The sequence below is a fragment of the Talaromyces proteolyticus genome (assembly GCF_021365285.1).
Source record: "Talaromyces proteolyticus strain PMI_201 chromosome Unknown BGW36scaffold_12, whole genome shotgun sequence".
In the NCBI taxonomy this organism is placed as follows: Eukaryota; Fungi; Ascomycota; class Eurotiomycetes; order Eurotiales; family Trichocomaceae; genus Talaromyces; species Talaromyces proteolyticus.
The window spans coordinates 204302-217082 of record NW_025764288.1 but is presented as its reverse complement, the minus strand read 5'-3'; the positions used below and the strand labels follow the sequence as shown (position 1 = coordinate 217082).

General features: G+C 49.3%; 2 protein-coding genes across 2 annotated transcripts; one reads left to right on the top strand and one right to left on the bottom strand.

Moving 5' to 3' along the window:
- Positions 1-533: 533 nt before the first annotated feature.
- Positions 534-3800, top strand: BGW36DRAFT_304857 (uncharacterized protein; the record flags this gene model as incomplete). The annotated part of the gene is made up of 1 exon (XM_046212013.1): positions 534-3800. A coding segment is annotated over one exon (3267 nt), but the record flags the coding sequence as incomplete, so codon positions are not given.
- Positions 3801-5541: 1741 nt separating this feature from the next.
- On the bottom strand, positions 5542-12527 carry BGW36DRAFT_438695 (uncharacterized protein; the record flags this gene model as incomplete). Its single annotated transcript, XM_046221487.1, has 6 exons — positions 5542-6461; positions 6514-9373; positions 9448-10196; positions 10265-10640; positions 10739-11803; positions 11877-12527. 6 exons carry the CDS (start codon positions 12525-12527, stop codon positions 5542-5544), a joined length of 6621 nt encoding a protein of 2206 aa, XP_046067266.1.
- Between the last annotated feature and the right edge of the window lie 254 nt (positions 12528-12781).

Sequence of the window (12781 nt, the reverse complement as noted above, 5' to 3'; positions counted from 1 at the left end):
AAGCATCATATGGATTTTTGTAAAATCTATTACCACCTTCGTGTTAAACGTTGTAATTACTAGCAAGGCCAGTCCAATTGGAAATTTAACCCCTTACTTCCTTTAGATAGCCTATAGCTAGATATTCGTGAAGTGATATCTGAATACCATCGTTGCATAAGTTTGTTCAAGCATACCAAGCCCTGTCACCTCCTAGCGTTGGTACATGGTCCGCATACACCCACGCAATGAACTATTGGTGGATTCTTTTTTTTTCGGGGTAAGAGAAATACGGCTTAGCATAACAAGCTAATTGGAAATGACGGTCTAAAGTGCATTATAGCAAATGAAGTCAAAGGTTTATAAGAGCTGCAAGGGGCTCTGCGCAGGTAGGATGCATCCTGAATGGCGGTGAATTGCTGTGTACGAAGAAGTTTCTTTCAAGTCCATGATAGCCATTTTTCTATCGTCAGAGATATATATCTCCTCTGTCACAATTCAAATTCATATACCCACCACTGCATCTACCCTTTTGGCCTTTATACTTGCTCAGAATGACGGTTCTATCAAAAAACAGCTCTTCGAGCACAACATCAGAGCTCCCACTCTTTTCCAATGAGTCATGTTATGACGAGGGTTACGTTCGTCGCTTTGCTGCTAAAGTGTGCGGGGTGGGCTATGAGGACATTGTCGAATTTATCCGTTGTACGCCCATCCAGGAGGGTCTTATGTCTCTTTCGGTCAAGCGACCAAGTACTTATGTTGCTCGATACGTGTACGAGCTGCCCAAAAATCTCGATATTTCTAGATTTCTCGCTGCATGGAAGGCCATGGCAAACGCGCATTCTATTGTGCGCACAAGAATTATTCACGCCGGGTTTGATGGCATGTTCCAAATTGTCTTGTGCAACCCTCCTCAGTGTACTATAGCTCGGGACCTCCAGGACTATTTGCACACGGACTGCCAGAAAGGGGTTCAACTGGGAGAGCCACTGATTCGGGCTGCTCTGGTGCAAAATAATGCTTCATCAACGCTTTACTTCGTGCTAACCTTGCATCACGCTGTCTATGATGACTGGTCCCTGGCTCTGATGCTGGACCACATCGAACAAGTCTACGAAGGGCTGCAGCCTCCACCGCAGAGGTTCTTCACTTTTGCAAGTTGCGTACAACAGTCCCGCAACTCGACCGCGAAAGAATTTTGGAAGGCGGAATTCTTCGAGTTTGATGCCGCAGCATTCCCCGACCCCTCCAAGGCCGGCTTTGTTCCCATTGGAAGCAAATCCTTGAGCCAAATGACCAAGTGGGAAACAGACCAGGATTTTGAATCTCTCGCCGAAGTCATCGAGCTTGCGTGGGCCATTCTGTGTTCATGGTACACTGGCTCGTCGGAGGTGGTATTCGGCGTCACTACGACTGGGAGGAGAGCCTCGATACCGGGCGTGAAGGAAATGTCCGGGCCAACCATTGCGACCTTTCCCTTGCGGATGAGGCTGAAAAAGGATAACTCAGTCAATGAGTCCCTGCAGGAGCTCAAGGGACGCATGGAACAAATTGTCCTCCATGAGCAGCTCGGGCTGCACTACATTGCCCAAGTTTCGCCCGAAGCAGCCAGGGCATGCGAATTCCATAGCCTACTTGTGATACAACCAAGACGGCGGGATGATTACCGTATATTTCGCGAAGTGACTCGGGAGCAGAACCTGTCCAACAATTCAACATTCGGTACATATCCGATAACCTTGGTGTGTGAACCCAACAACTCAGGAGTCAGTGTAGAAGCCGTCTATGACGAGCGGACGATTTCCGAAGTCCAGATGCAGAGGATTCTGAATCAACTGTCGCACTTGCTGAGCTGGATCAATATTTCAGGACACGAGAGACTCAGTGACATACCGACCATTTGTGCACAAGATCGAGTACAATTACTAGCCTGGAACAGCTCGGATACTCATCTTGCACAACGCTGTGTTCATGATATAATCAGGAGAGAGTGCTCAGCCCATCCAAACTCGTCTGCTGTCTGTGCTGCAGATGGACAGTTCTCATACTCTCAATTAGAACGACATTCATCGCGCCTTGCAGCCCGTCTGGAGGAGCTGGGTGCTGTGCCGGAAGGATTTATCCCTATCTATTTCAACAAGTCCAAGTGGGTACCCGTTGCTATGCTGAGCGTGATGATGGTGGGCAGTGCCTTTGTTCTGCTGGACCCCAGCGTGCCTTTCCAACGGAACGCCGAGATCTGTCGCCAAGCAGGTGCCATGATCATTGTTTCTTCATCCTCACTGGAGACAGAAGCTTCCCAGTTCGTCCAAACCGTCGTTACCCCGAACGAAATCTGCAACAGATTGGCCGCAACAGTCGCAGCCGAATGGAAATATCAGAACTCATTAGTATCTCCCGAAAATGCCCTCTACGCAACCTTTACCTCGGGGTCCACTGGCAAGCCCAAAGGAGTTGTCATCCAGCATGGCTCCTTCTCCGTCAGTGCTGCCGCGTATATTGAGAGGGTGGGTATGGGTCCTCAAGTCCGTGCTCTGCAATTCGCCTCGTATGCCTTTGATGTCAGTATCTCCGATACGCTCGTCACACTCATGGCGGGCGGTTGTATCTGCATTCCGTCGCCCGAGGATCGCCTGAATAATCTTCCCAAGGTAATCGGTCAGCTGCAGGCTAATTGGGCTGATCTGACGCCCTCTCTCCTTCTCGCTTTCAAACCTGCGGACCTGCCCGGATTACATACCATTGTCCTGGGCGGGGAAGCCTTATCTCAGACCGATGTTGCTACCTGGAGTCCACATGTAAGATTGATCAATGCTTATGGGCCAGCGGAATGCTGTGTCCTGTCAACGGTGCAGCTGGACCTGCGCCCTGATTCCGATCCCTTGGATATTGGCTTTGGAGTCGGGTGTCGGTGCTGGATCGTGGATACCGAGACTGGTTCTAACTTGCTTCCTATTGGGGCCGTAGGAGAACTCGTCATCGAAGGCCCTACTGTCGGGCGAGGATACCTGACTCCTGAGATCAAAACTAGTTCATTTACAAAGAGCCCGCCCTGGTTGTATAGTATGCTGCTGAAAGAGGTCAGTCCTCACCGGATATATAAGACCGGGGATTTGGCGAAGTTTACCGATACCGGGAGCCTCCGGTTCATGGGTCGGAGTGATCAACAGGTCAAGCTCCGTGGGCAACGGCTGGAATTAGGGGAAGTTGAGTACCACCTCCGCCAATATCTGAGGAGTAGTGGGGTTGTGGTGGCGGATGTCTTCAATATGGAGGCCAGTGAATCCGCGACGCTAGTAGCCCTTGTGGAAGTTGAGAAGTCACAGAGAACAACTACTCTCTGCGAGGACTCCGATCATGCTGGCCACGAAATCAACGTTTCACCAGATCTCAGCGTGCTCGCAGAGATGGAGCGAATCCGGGATGAGCTCAAGCAAAGTGTACCTGGATATATGGTCCCTGCCTTTATCATCCCCGTTGACAAGGTGCCATGCCAGGTGTCTGGGAAGATTGATAGAAAAAAGATACATCAAGTAGGACCGATGCTTTTGCAAACAATCCAAGAATACAGGGCGGCGCACCATGATCGACAGCTGCCGGTCACCGAGTCGGAAATCCTTCTATCCCACCTTATTGGTGACATACTCAAGGTTTCGGTTGAGCAGATAGGGTTAGACGATACGTTTGTGAATCTGGGGGGAAACTCTATATCGGCTCTTCAGCTTGTTGGGCTAGCACGAAAGAGCGGCTATGGCATCCGGGTGATAGATGTTTTCTCCCATCCTCGGATTCGACAGCTGTCTAAGCGAATGACTCGCCTTTCGCTGACGGGAGAACAGGACCCTGCAGAGCTCGAAGATGACCAGCGCTGGAAGCGCTGTTCCCTCGTTACACAGAGGGATGCCGATACTTTCATCCGTGAGGAGATTTGTCCGCGGATGCCGGGCTTGCAGCCGGAAGCGGTTGAGGATGTCCTTCCAGCTACTTCAATGCAGAAGGGAGTAGTCAAACATGGCTTGTTCTATCAACTTTGTCAATTTCGCGGCGATGTCGACGCTGGACGATTGAAGGCGGCATGTTTCTCCCTAGTAGATCACCACCCTATCCTCCGGACGGTTGCTGTCCAAGCGGGTGATGGCGAGATCTTTCAGGTTGTGAAAAGACAATCAGATGTTCCTTTCTCTGAAGTGGCTGCTCCTGCAGATGTGAATCTGAAGGAATTTATCACTCAGGAAGCACGCAGAGATGCCGATCAGCACCGGGCATGGCTTGACGGTGCCCTCACGGTGCAATTCTCTCTGTTCACGCAGCGTGGCTCAGGACACCGTGCCCTGATATTTGGTGTCTCACATATGCTGTTTGACGGATTAACCTTGTCGGCCTTGTATCGCGACTTGGGGTCTCTGTACGAGGGAAAGCCACTTTCTCACTCGGTCAGCTTCCCCACATACATCTACCACAAAGCGTCTCAGGATACTACCGCTGCTTTCCAGACATGGAGGAAACTGCTTGATGGTGGAGCCATGACGTGTCTCGAGCGCCGTTCGGACAGGATCCTGCCTGCCGCCTCTGGGGACGACCTAGTGGAAGTTTCCCATGTCTTCCCTATGCCATCGTTGCCGGAGAACATCCAGCTTCTTACACTTCTCAAGGCCGCCTGGGGAGTGACGCTGTCAAATAGAACCAAGCAGAGAGACGTAGTTTTCGTCCAATCTGCTGATGGCCGGTCGTTGGACCTACCGGGTGTTGAGACCGTAGTTGGATTTTGCAACAACCTTTTCCCCGTGCGAGTGAGCTTAGATTCGTCGAAAACAGTGCAGGAGCTGCTCAGGGTTATTCAAACCCGACACTTGGACACGTTGCCGTATGATTGGGTCGACTATGCAGAAATTGTCAAGCATTGCACGGACTGGTCCCAAGATACGCCGGTAGGGAGTATGATGATGCTCCGCGCCTTCACTTGGCCTTCCACGCTCGATCTGGGCTCTGTACAAGCATCCTTGTCCTGGCTCTACTTAGAGACCTGTCCCCCATTTCCAGTTATAACGTTTATTCCCAGTGGGGCCCAGGCTGATGTTCGCCTTGGCGTCTCTGGTCAGATCCTCAGCGAAAGCGAAGCACAGCAGATGTTGACGGAATTTTGCCGTTCCGTAAGCATCATGGCCGAGCAACCGAACTTGACCCTAACAGCCTTACTGTCAAGCTTATGAATCAATAAAGTAGATAGATAGATAGGCTATTCCCGTATACATTGTTGATACTTCTATATTAATCGTTTTTCTCAAGGTCCCGACCCGAGAGATCATTAAACTAGCGTAAAATCGTGCAAATGCACGAGTACACCACCTTCAAAGCGGCGGGAAAAATAATTTAGAAAAATAATTTAGAGGTATGACGGCAATGGAAGAACATAGCCTCTACTTGATGTTTACTACTTACGTGAGTACTGGTCTTAGAAATATTTGGGTCGTAAGGGCCGTCTTTGTCTCCAAGTTAATCATTTCGATCTGATGACCAATAAATACAGCGATCCCCTACTCATTTCTCTCCTTAACTCATTTAGACATGAGCACGAAGGAATTTATAACCGTCGAGAATCGCCTGGACCGCATCCTTATTTTTCTCAAATCCACGATATATGTCATATAAATGCAGAGTGTTTCCCAATAGTCTCAACTCTGCCTCCACCCCGATGCCCACAAGGGCAGTGTAAGTTCTCTGAGCCTGTTGCCAGGGGATGAGATCATCCAGTGTCCCATGAATAAGAAATGTAGGCGTCTTGTAAGTGCCCTGCTGAATATGAGCAAGTGGACTGATACTTTGTATCTGTTCAACGGATGGCCTGGGAAGTTCTGGCACTTTTCCTGTAGAGAGCTCTGAAGGTTTCAGTCCATTCAGTAGAACGGGGAGGGTCTGCCCCTTCCAGTTCATATACAAAGGCACTCGAGACCGAGGATCCTCCGGCGCCATCCATCCACCAAGCGCACAGCTATCCCGTCCAGGGTTGTAGGCTGTGATGGGCCGGTCGTAAACGGACCCGGAAAGATCATGAACCGGATCTGTTGCTTCCGGAATCAGGAGCCCAAACGGCAAGTTCTGTGCAGACCAGCACGGGTCTTCGTAATCGCTGGGGCAGTAAAACGCCAAAATGGCTTCAGGGGGGTCGATCCCCATTGATTGAGATGTCCACCCAAGACTCATCGCAAGGTGTCCGCCTGTGGACCAGCCAATAGCTACGACCTTTTCTCCGTCAACCCGTATATCAGGTCGTGTGAGTGTCATCGTCGGCAACGTCTTCCGCGCCCAGCAAAGAGCATCTCGGACATCTTGCATCGGTCCTTCGGGCAACGTCTTCTCGGGGCATAGACGATAGTCCACGCTTACGGGCAGGAATCCTGCATCCAATAGCATTTGAGTCTGCCGTGGACGGACGTCCTTTCTTGATAGCATTATGTGGCCACCGCCGTGTATCATAAGTGCTAGTAATAGAATTAACTTAATTAAACTACGAACAAACACTTCGAAACTCACCAACTGGTAGAGGAGGTGTCTGCGGAGTTGCAACTTCGCTTGGATAATATATATCGGCAAGAAGCTCAATCCCTTCCTTTTCACCAACGACAACCGTTTCCATGGTAGTTTCGGAGGAATTCTCTCTACCGTAAAGACTCTGTGGCTGGAGACTGTGGAAGTCCCCCAGGTTGCTTCCAGGAAAGCCGGCCCCCACAGCGTCTGGTTGAAACTGGGCACACATGGATGCTACAGTACCCATGCCATCAAGGCTGTTGGCCGTCATTGCTAAGTTGTATCTTTTATTGATTTTGGAGATTATCTCCATTGCTACCAAGGAATCGACCCGGAGATCGGCCAGAGATGAGGAGGGAAGTATTTCGTGCGCAGGAATTTCCAGGACCTCACTAAAAATGTCCCTGATTTGATTCCATCCTGTGGAAACGACATGCTGCCTCTGCTCAGAGCAACTGCCTACCATATCGTTGAAGGAAGCCTTCGTTGCAAGGTCGGTGGCTGCAGTCGATGGGAAGACATGGCGGGCAAGTGTCTGAACGTCGGAAATTGCCCCAAAGCTAGATGCTGAGATCATTGTACCGAACTTGATTCTTATCTCGGCCAGGATTTCCATGGCGACCAGAGAGTCGACGCCCAAGTCTGACATGCGGGACTGTGGTAGAATCTCATTAAACGGAATACCTAGAATGTTACAGAGAATTTCTCGGATATTCTTGATCCCCTCTGGTTCATTTGCAGGCGTAATAGCGCCTCTCTCGAAATTCAACATATCTGCTTCGTGGTGATGGGTGATAATATGTTGGTTGGTGCCGCTGGATAATGCGGTTCTTTCCCTAATAGAGGGTGATTTCAGATGGGATTTGGACCCGTTGCACCTTGCCAGGGCGGCCGTCAGAGACTTGATCGATACTTTCTGAAACTCAGTCGATACGAGGACAAGGCCTAGATCCCCCGACTCCGTGTCTAGGGCGAATACATCACAGCTGAAAACTTTGTCGGAGATTCGTTCGCGGTTGCAATATACCGTCCATGATGGAGCTTTATGCTGCCTTTCCAGAAACACCCCGCCGATTATTATCTCACCTATAGAGCTACATATCCATGCATCGTCGACGTCGGTATTATCTGATAGGCAATTGACTTGGATGCCAGCCATCAGAGTGAGGTTGTCGAGCAGGACTAAGTCGCAGACCCCAGACTTGAGGCTTTCAGGCCGCGATGGTGGCAAAAGAATCTGCCCCATTGCTTCATCCCCATCAGCAAAGACCTTCCGAATACCGTGATAGTATTTCGCGTAGTGGACTACTCTCTCCAAGGTACTGTAAACAAACGGGCCTTTCAAGCCAATCGATGATGGGGATGCCTCAATCTTAGAACAGAGGGACAGTCTGACGAGGCGGTTCAGAGACCTTAGTCGAGTGGCAATCGCGTGAGTATTTGCCTGAGAAACCTTTACCCTTCCGGCGGAATGAACTGTGTGATCTCCCGTATCCGGATTGTCCCCGCTAAACACCGAGAAATTCCACGATCCAGTTTGTGAATCTAGTTCCGAGAGGTTTAAAAATATACGTCCGGCTGGAGTGACGGGAAGGGGTGAAGACATGGTGATCCCTTCTATCAAAGGTGTTGTGGTTGTCTGAGTATGACGCAGGATGGAACAGGCCCTGAGAATTAATTCAATATACAGCCCTGCAGGACAAAGACCATGACCAGCCACAGAGTGGCCTCCTGAACATAGCTGATAAATCTCGTGCTCAGGGTATACCTCAAACAGAGCTTGGGATGATTGTTCAGGCTGGGCTAAGAGCTCGAGTAATTTCGAGGGTATACTTGTAGAGCCAAGAGTCTGCTCTACAAGCACAGGTGCCATGGGTTTATAATCCAGCCAGTGTCGTGTCTCTGTGAATGCGTATGGAGGAAGATTCACCCACTTGTACCGCGCAGCCTGGGACTGGTGAAAGGGCCAAAACTGAGCCTTTACACCACTTGACCACAAATCACAGGTGATTTTTGTGAGGCTTCTTTGTGCCCCTAGACCCGAGAGGGTAACGGGGCAATATATATGAGCCCGAGATGGAGAGGTAACCCGCCGGGTCATTTGTATAACTGGAGATCCCGATCCGGCTTCAAGCCATATGATTCTCCCCGAGAGCTGCTGTTCTGTCCTCTTGACAGCGTCCGCAAAATAGACGGGCATTCGGCTGTGGTCAACTATCCTCTCAGCTGTGATTCCGTCAGACCAGCTGTTACTGATGGAACAGGGTTCAATGGGAATTATGGGCTTTTGGTAGCGAAACGTCTTTGCGACCTCGAGGAAGCTCGGAATGATATCGTCAATAAGCTTAGTATGGAAGGCATGACTGTTGCGTAGTTGTTTTAATTTGATACTGTCGAAAAGGCTTTCCGAGACCTTCTCGATAGCGCCAATGGATATCTCATCGCCAGCTACGACGTAGCTTTGTGGCCCGTTATAACATGCGATCTCGGCGGAGAATGACCGGCATTGACGTTCAGCCAAGTCGAGGAGACAGTGTACCTGCTCAAGTGGGGCCTCTATGGCCAGCATTACACCGTTCTTCTGCCCGCAGTAAGTCAATATCAGTCGAGCGCGCTCAGCAACCAGGTGAAGTCCATCTGAAAGCGGCAGGACTTCCGCTACACATAGGGCAGTAAGTTGACCGAAACTGTGCCCAATGATTCTATCGACCTTGATTCCACATGCCAGCCATGATTTGGCGCACGCATACTGGATCGAAAATAAAGCACAATGTAGCGTAACAAGGTCTTGAATGGGTTCATCTTCCAATATGATTGGTAGAAGGCTGGGAAGGGATAGCTTCTGACAGATTGAATTGCAGTCCATCTGGCAATAATTATAACTGTTATCCTGATGGTAATGGAGCGTACAAAGAAATGTGAAACCCTTTGCGAACTTACCAGGTAATCTTGCAAGACCTTACAATTATCCACGAGATCCCTGGAGATACTCGCCTTCCTGCCATTTTGTCCCCCAAAACAAAGTACTACAGGGTATGGCTCCCCCGAAAGCTTTTCAGCTTTCGGAACACTGGCCGATGCATTTTCTGGCATGGTGAAAAGACACTGGCTGCTAGAATGGCTCGTTGCTAATACGTACTCTAGGCTCATATTCTGCTTCATAGCAAGGTTATATGCGATATCGATAGGCGTGGCCTTGGTTCTTTTAATGTAGGCTTGTAAACGACGAATGTACCAATCTATAGCTTCCTCCGATTTCCCGGAAATCAGAATCGGAAAGTCCAGTAACTCAAATGGCCGAACGGCTGACGTGCGGTTTTTGGCCTGCTGCATGTTTGAAACGGGTTCTTGTACCACGATGGCAACATTGCTCCCTGCTGCCCCGTAGTTGTTGACCAAGGCAATGCGTCTCGCAGGTTTCCAACTCTGGGAATGCGTTGGTATCACCACTTGTTCACTACCCAGCGGCGAGATCTTAGGGTTCAAGTGCGAGAAATTAGCGTGTTTGGGAATTGTTTGGTTTTGTATCATTAGGATCGTTTTTAAAAGCGCTGCAACACCGGATGCCGCTTCGGTATGGCCTATATTATTCTTGACAGAGCCGACGGAGAGACAACGATGCTGTTGATGTTGACCACCAAATACCTTCTGAATGCTTTGAAATTCAATCGGATCTCCGACCTGAGTGCCTATTTGAAAGTTAGGAAAAAGGTTCATAAAGAGAATCGTGTTTGCGGGAAGGGGCGACGAGGCTTACCGGTACCATGAGCCTCTACGTAGGTGACATCTGCCGGATCAATTCGCGACGCTGATAGTGCCTTGCAGTAAAGAGAAACCTGGGAGTGTAAGTCGGGTACCGTGATAGGTGAGCACTTAGATCCCTGATTTACAGACGAGCCACTGATCACGGCAAGGATGAAGTCTCCGTTTTGAACCGCATCTCTCAAGGGTCTTAACAGCACTACTCCGGCTCCTTCTGCCCGGCAGTAGCCATCAGCATTGGCCCCAAATGCCTTGCAAGCTCCAGTGGGGCTCAAAAATGATGCAGCGCCGAGACCCTGGGTCATCCTTGGACTTGTAATCATGTTTACGCCGCCGGCCAAGGCAACCGAACAATCCTTTGTTTGAAGAGCCTATCAAATGGAAACGTTAACCAAGCTGTAAAAATTCAAGAATTTTGGTTCTTTTTATTTTCTCTTAGTTAGAGACAGATGTATCGGGTCATACGTACCCTGCAGGCAGTGTGGATAGCAAGGGCTGAAGAAGAGCATGCAGTATCTAATGTTAATGAAGGGCCGTTCCAACCGAAGAAATGGCTAATTCTTCCACTAATAAAGGCTCTTAATGTCCCTGGGGCCGAAAAAGCATTTACAGGGTGGGAGGCGACGTTATCACGGTAGTCATCGGTGGCCACACCGATATAGCATCCGACATCTTTGGGAAGCTCATCAGACTTCAATCCGCAATACCCGGCCGATTCCACCGCTTCATAGGCTACTTGAAGCATCAGCCTCTGCTGAGGATCCATGGACGTTGCCTCACGGCCGGAAATGTGGAAAAAGCGATGATCAAAAACATCAGGCTGTCGGATAAAATTACTCCAGAGAGCATTATCCTTTGGCTCACGACAGATGTTCGATACGTTGAATCGGTCCTCCGGGGTCCTTGGAGAAACAGATTTACCCTCATATATCAATTCCCAAAGCTCATCAACAGAATCTGCTTCTGGGTATCGACACGCCATTCCAATAACTGCGATTGTAGACTCGTCCATACCTGGGCTATCTACAGACGGGGCTCGAGCTGCTGTTGGGATGCCATTCTCCTGGATACCATTACACCTTTCAGACACCCTTGGTAACTCCGGGATCCTTGCGAGGGAGGGTGGTATAGGAATATTGTCGCCGATTGTGATGAAGCTAATATTCTCATTGTGAATTTTCCAAGCACAATAGGTTTCTTGCACAGTCCGATACCACTGTGACTGTTTTACCAAGACTGATTCGAGGGCAACCTGATGCAAGGATCCGTGTAAAATAATTTGACCGTCAGCACTGGATCTTAGTGGAAGAATCAGGCCGTCGGCGGATGGCAGTTGAAATTTTGTATCGCGCTCACAGAGTTTGATCAATTCCCGGACGGCATCGAAATGGTCTTGATGATGGAATCGCCCGCGTAGTGTCAGGGCCTTGGCAGCGAGCCCTAGCTCGGCGAGGTTGGACAGAAAGGACACCACGTCTCTTTGCGGAAGAGTCACTGTCGCCGAGCTTTGGCCAGTGAGGCATGAAATGTATGCCTAATGTGGTGTGGGTAGTTAGATACTAATAATAATAATGAAAAAAAGGGCATCGGAAACGGGGCTCCCTCACCCTGCTATAGGATCCTATGGCTCTTTTTAGTTGGTCATACTGGAAATTCGACTTCCACCGGATTGCGACGGAAACCGACCGATCGTACTCATACGACTTTTGGATTTCATCCCAATCTACCAGGGCACCAATGCATACCGCGAGGTGGATAACCTTGGACGCGAGTAGCTGGAAGTCCTCCTCATTCTTGGAACAGGCCACCACAATTGCGGCCAAAACGCCGACACAGAACCCTTGCACATCCTGAAATAACGGCCATGAAGCATGCTGCTGATCGAGATATCTATCCTTCAGAGTCCAGAACTCAATTAAATGGGATATGACAGTCATTGGTGTAAGAATGAGATTCATCTGCTCATCTATGACAGGCATTGGCCCTCCATCAAAAAACTGGCAAAGTTCGTCCAACTTTGCCTGGCCAGGAATCAGGTACAGGCCTGGCCAGGAGTCACGTATCACCGTCCAGACTGTCCGTAGATTGGCGATAGTCTGCGCCAGGAACTTCAGGTCCTCATTATCTCGAATCGAGTTGCGCAAGTTGTAGAATTCCCGAGGGATTTTCGAACAAAGCGGTCCGAATAAAATGAAAACAGGTTCGCCGCTACAGCCATTAGCAGCGTTTGGGTCATTTTTTGAGTTATGAGGATGCATCGCTACAAATGAAATCGAGTACGATAGAGTGTTCTGGACGAGATCAAATAATATTCTGCTGATGAACGAGAATAAATCAGGACATCTATTTAGGTCGTTATAAATTCTCGTTGTTCTATTTACTTATTTTCTTTTGCTTTTCATACACGACATACGAATGTGTCTACCAGATACTTCTGTAGCCGATCTGAATTTTCCTTACGAAAGCCCCTTACATGACTTCGTTTGAAATGAGTGCAGCAAACTAGTTCGTC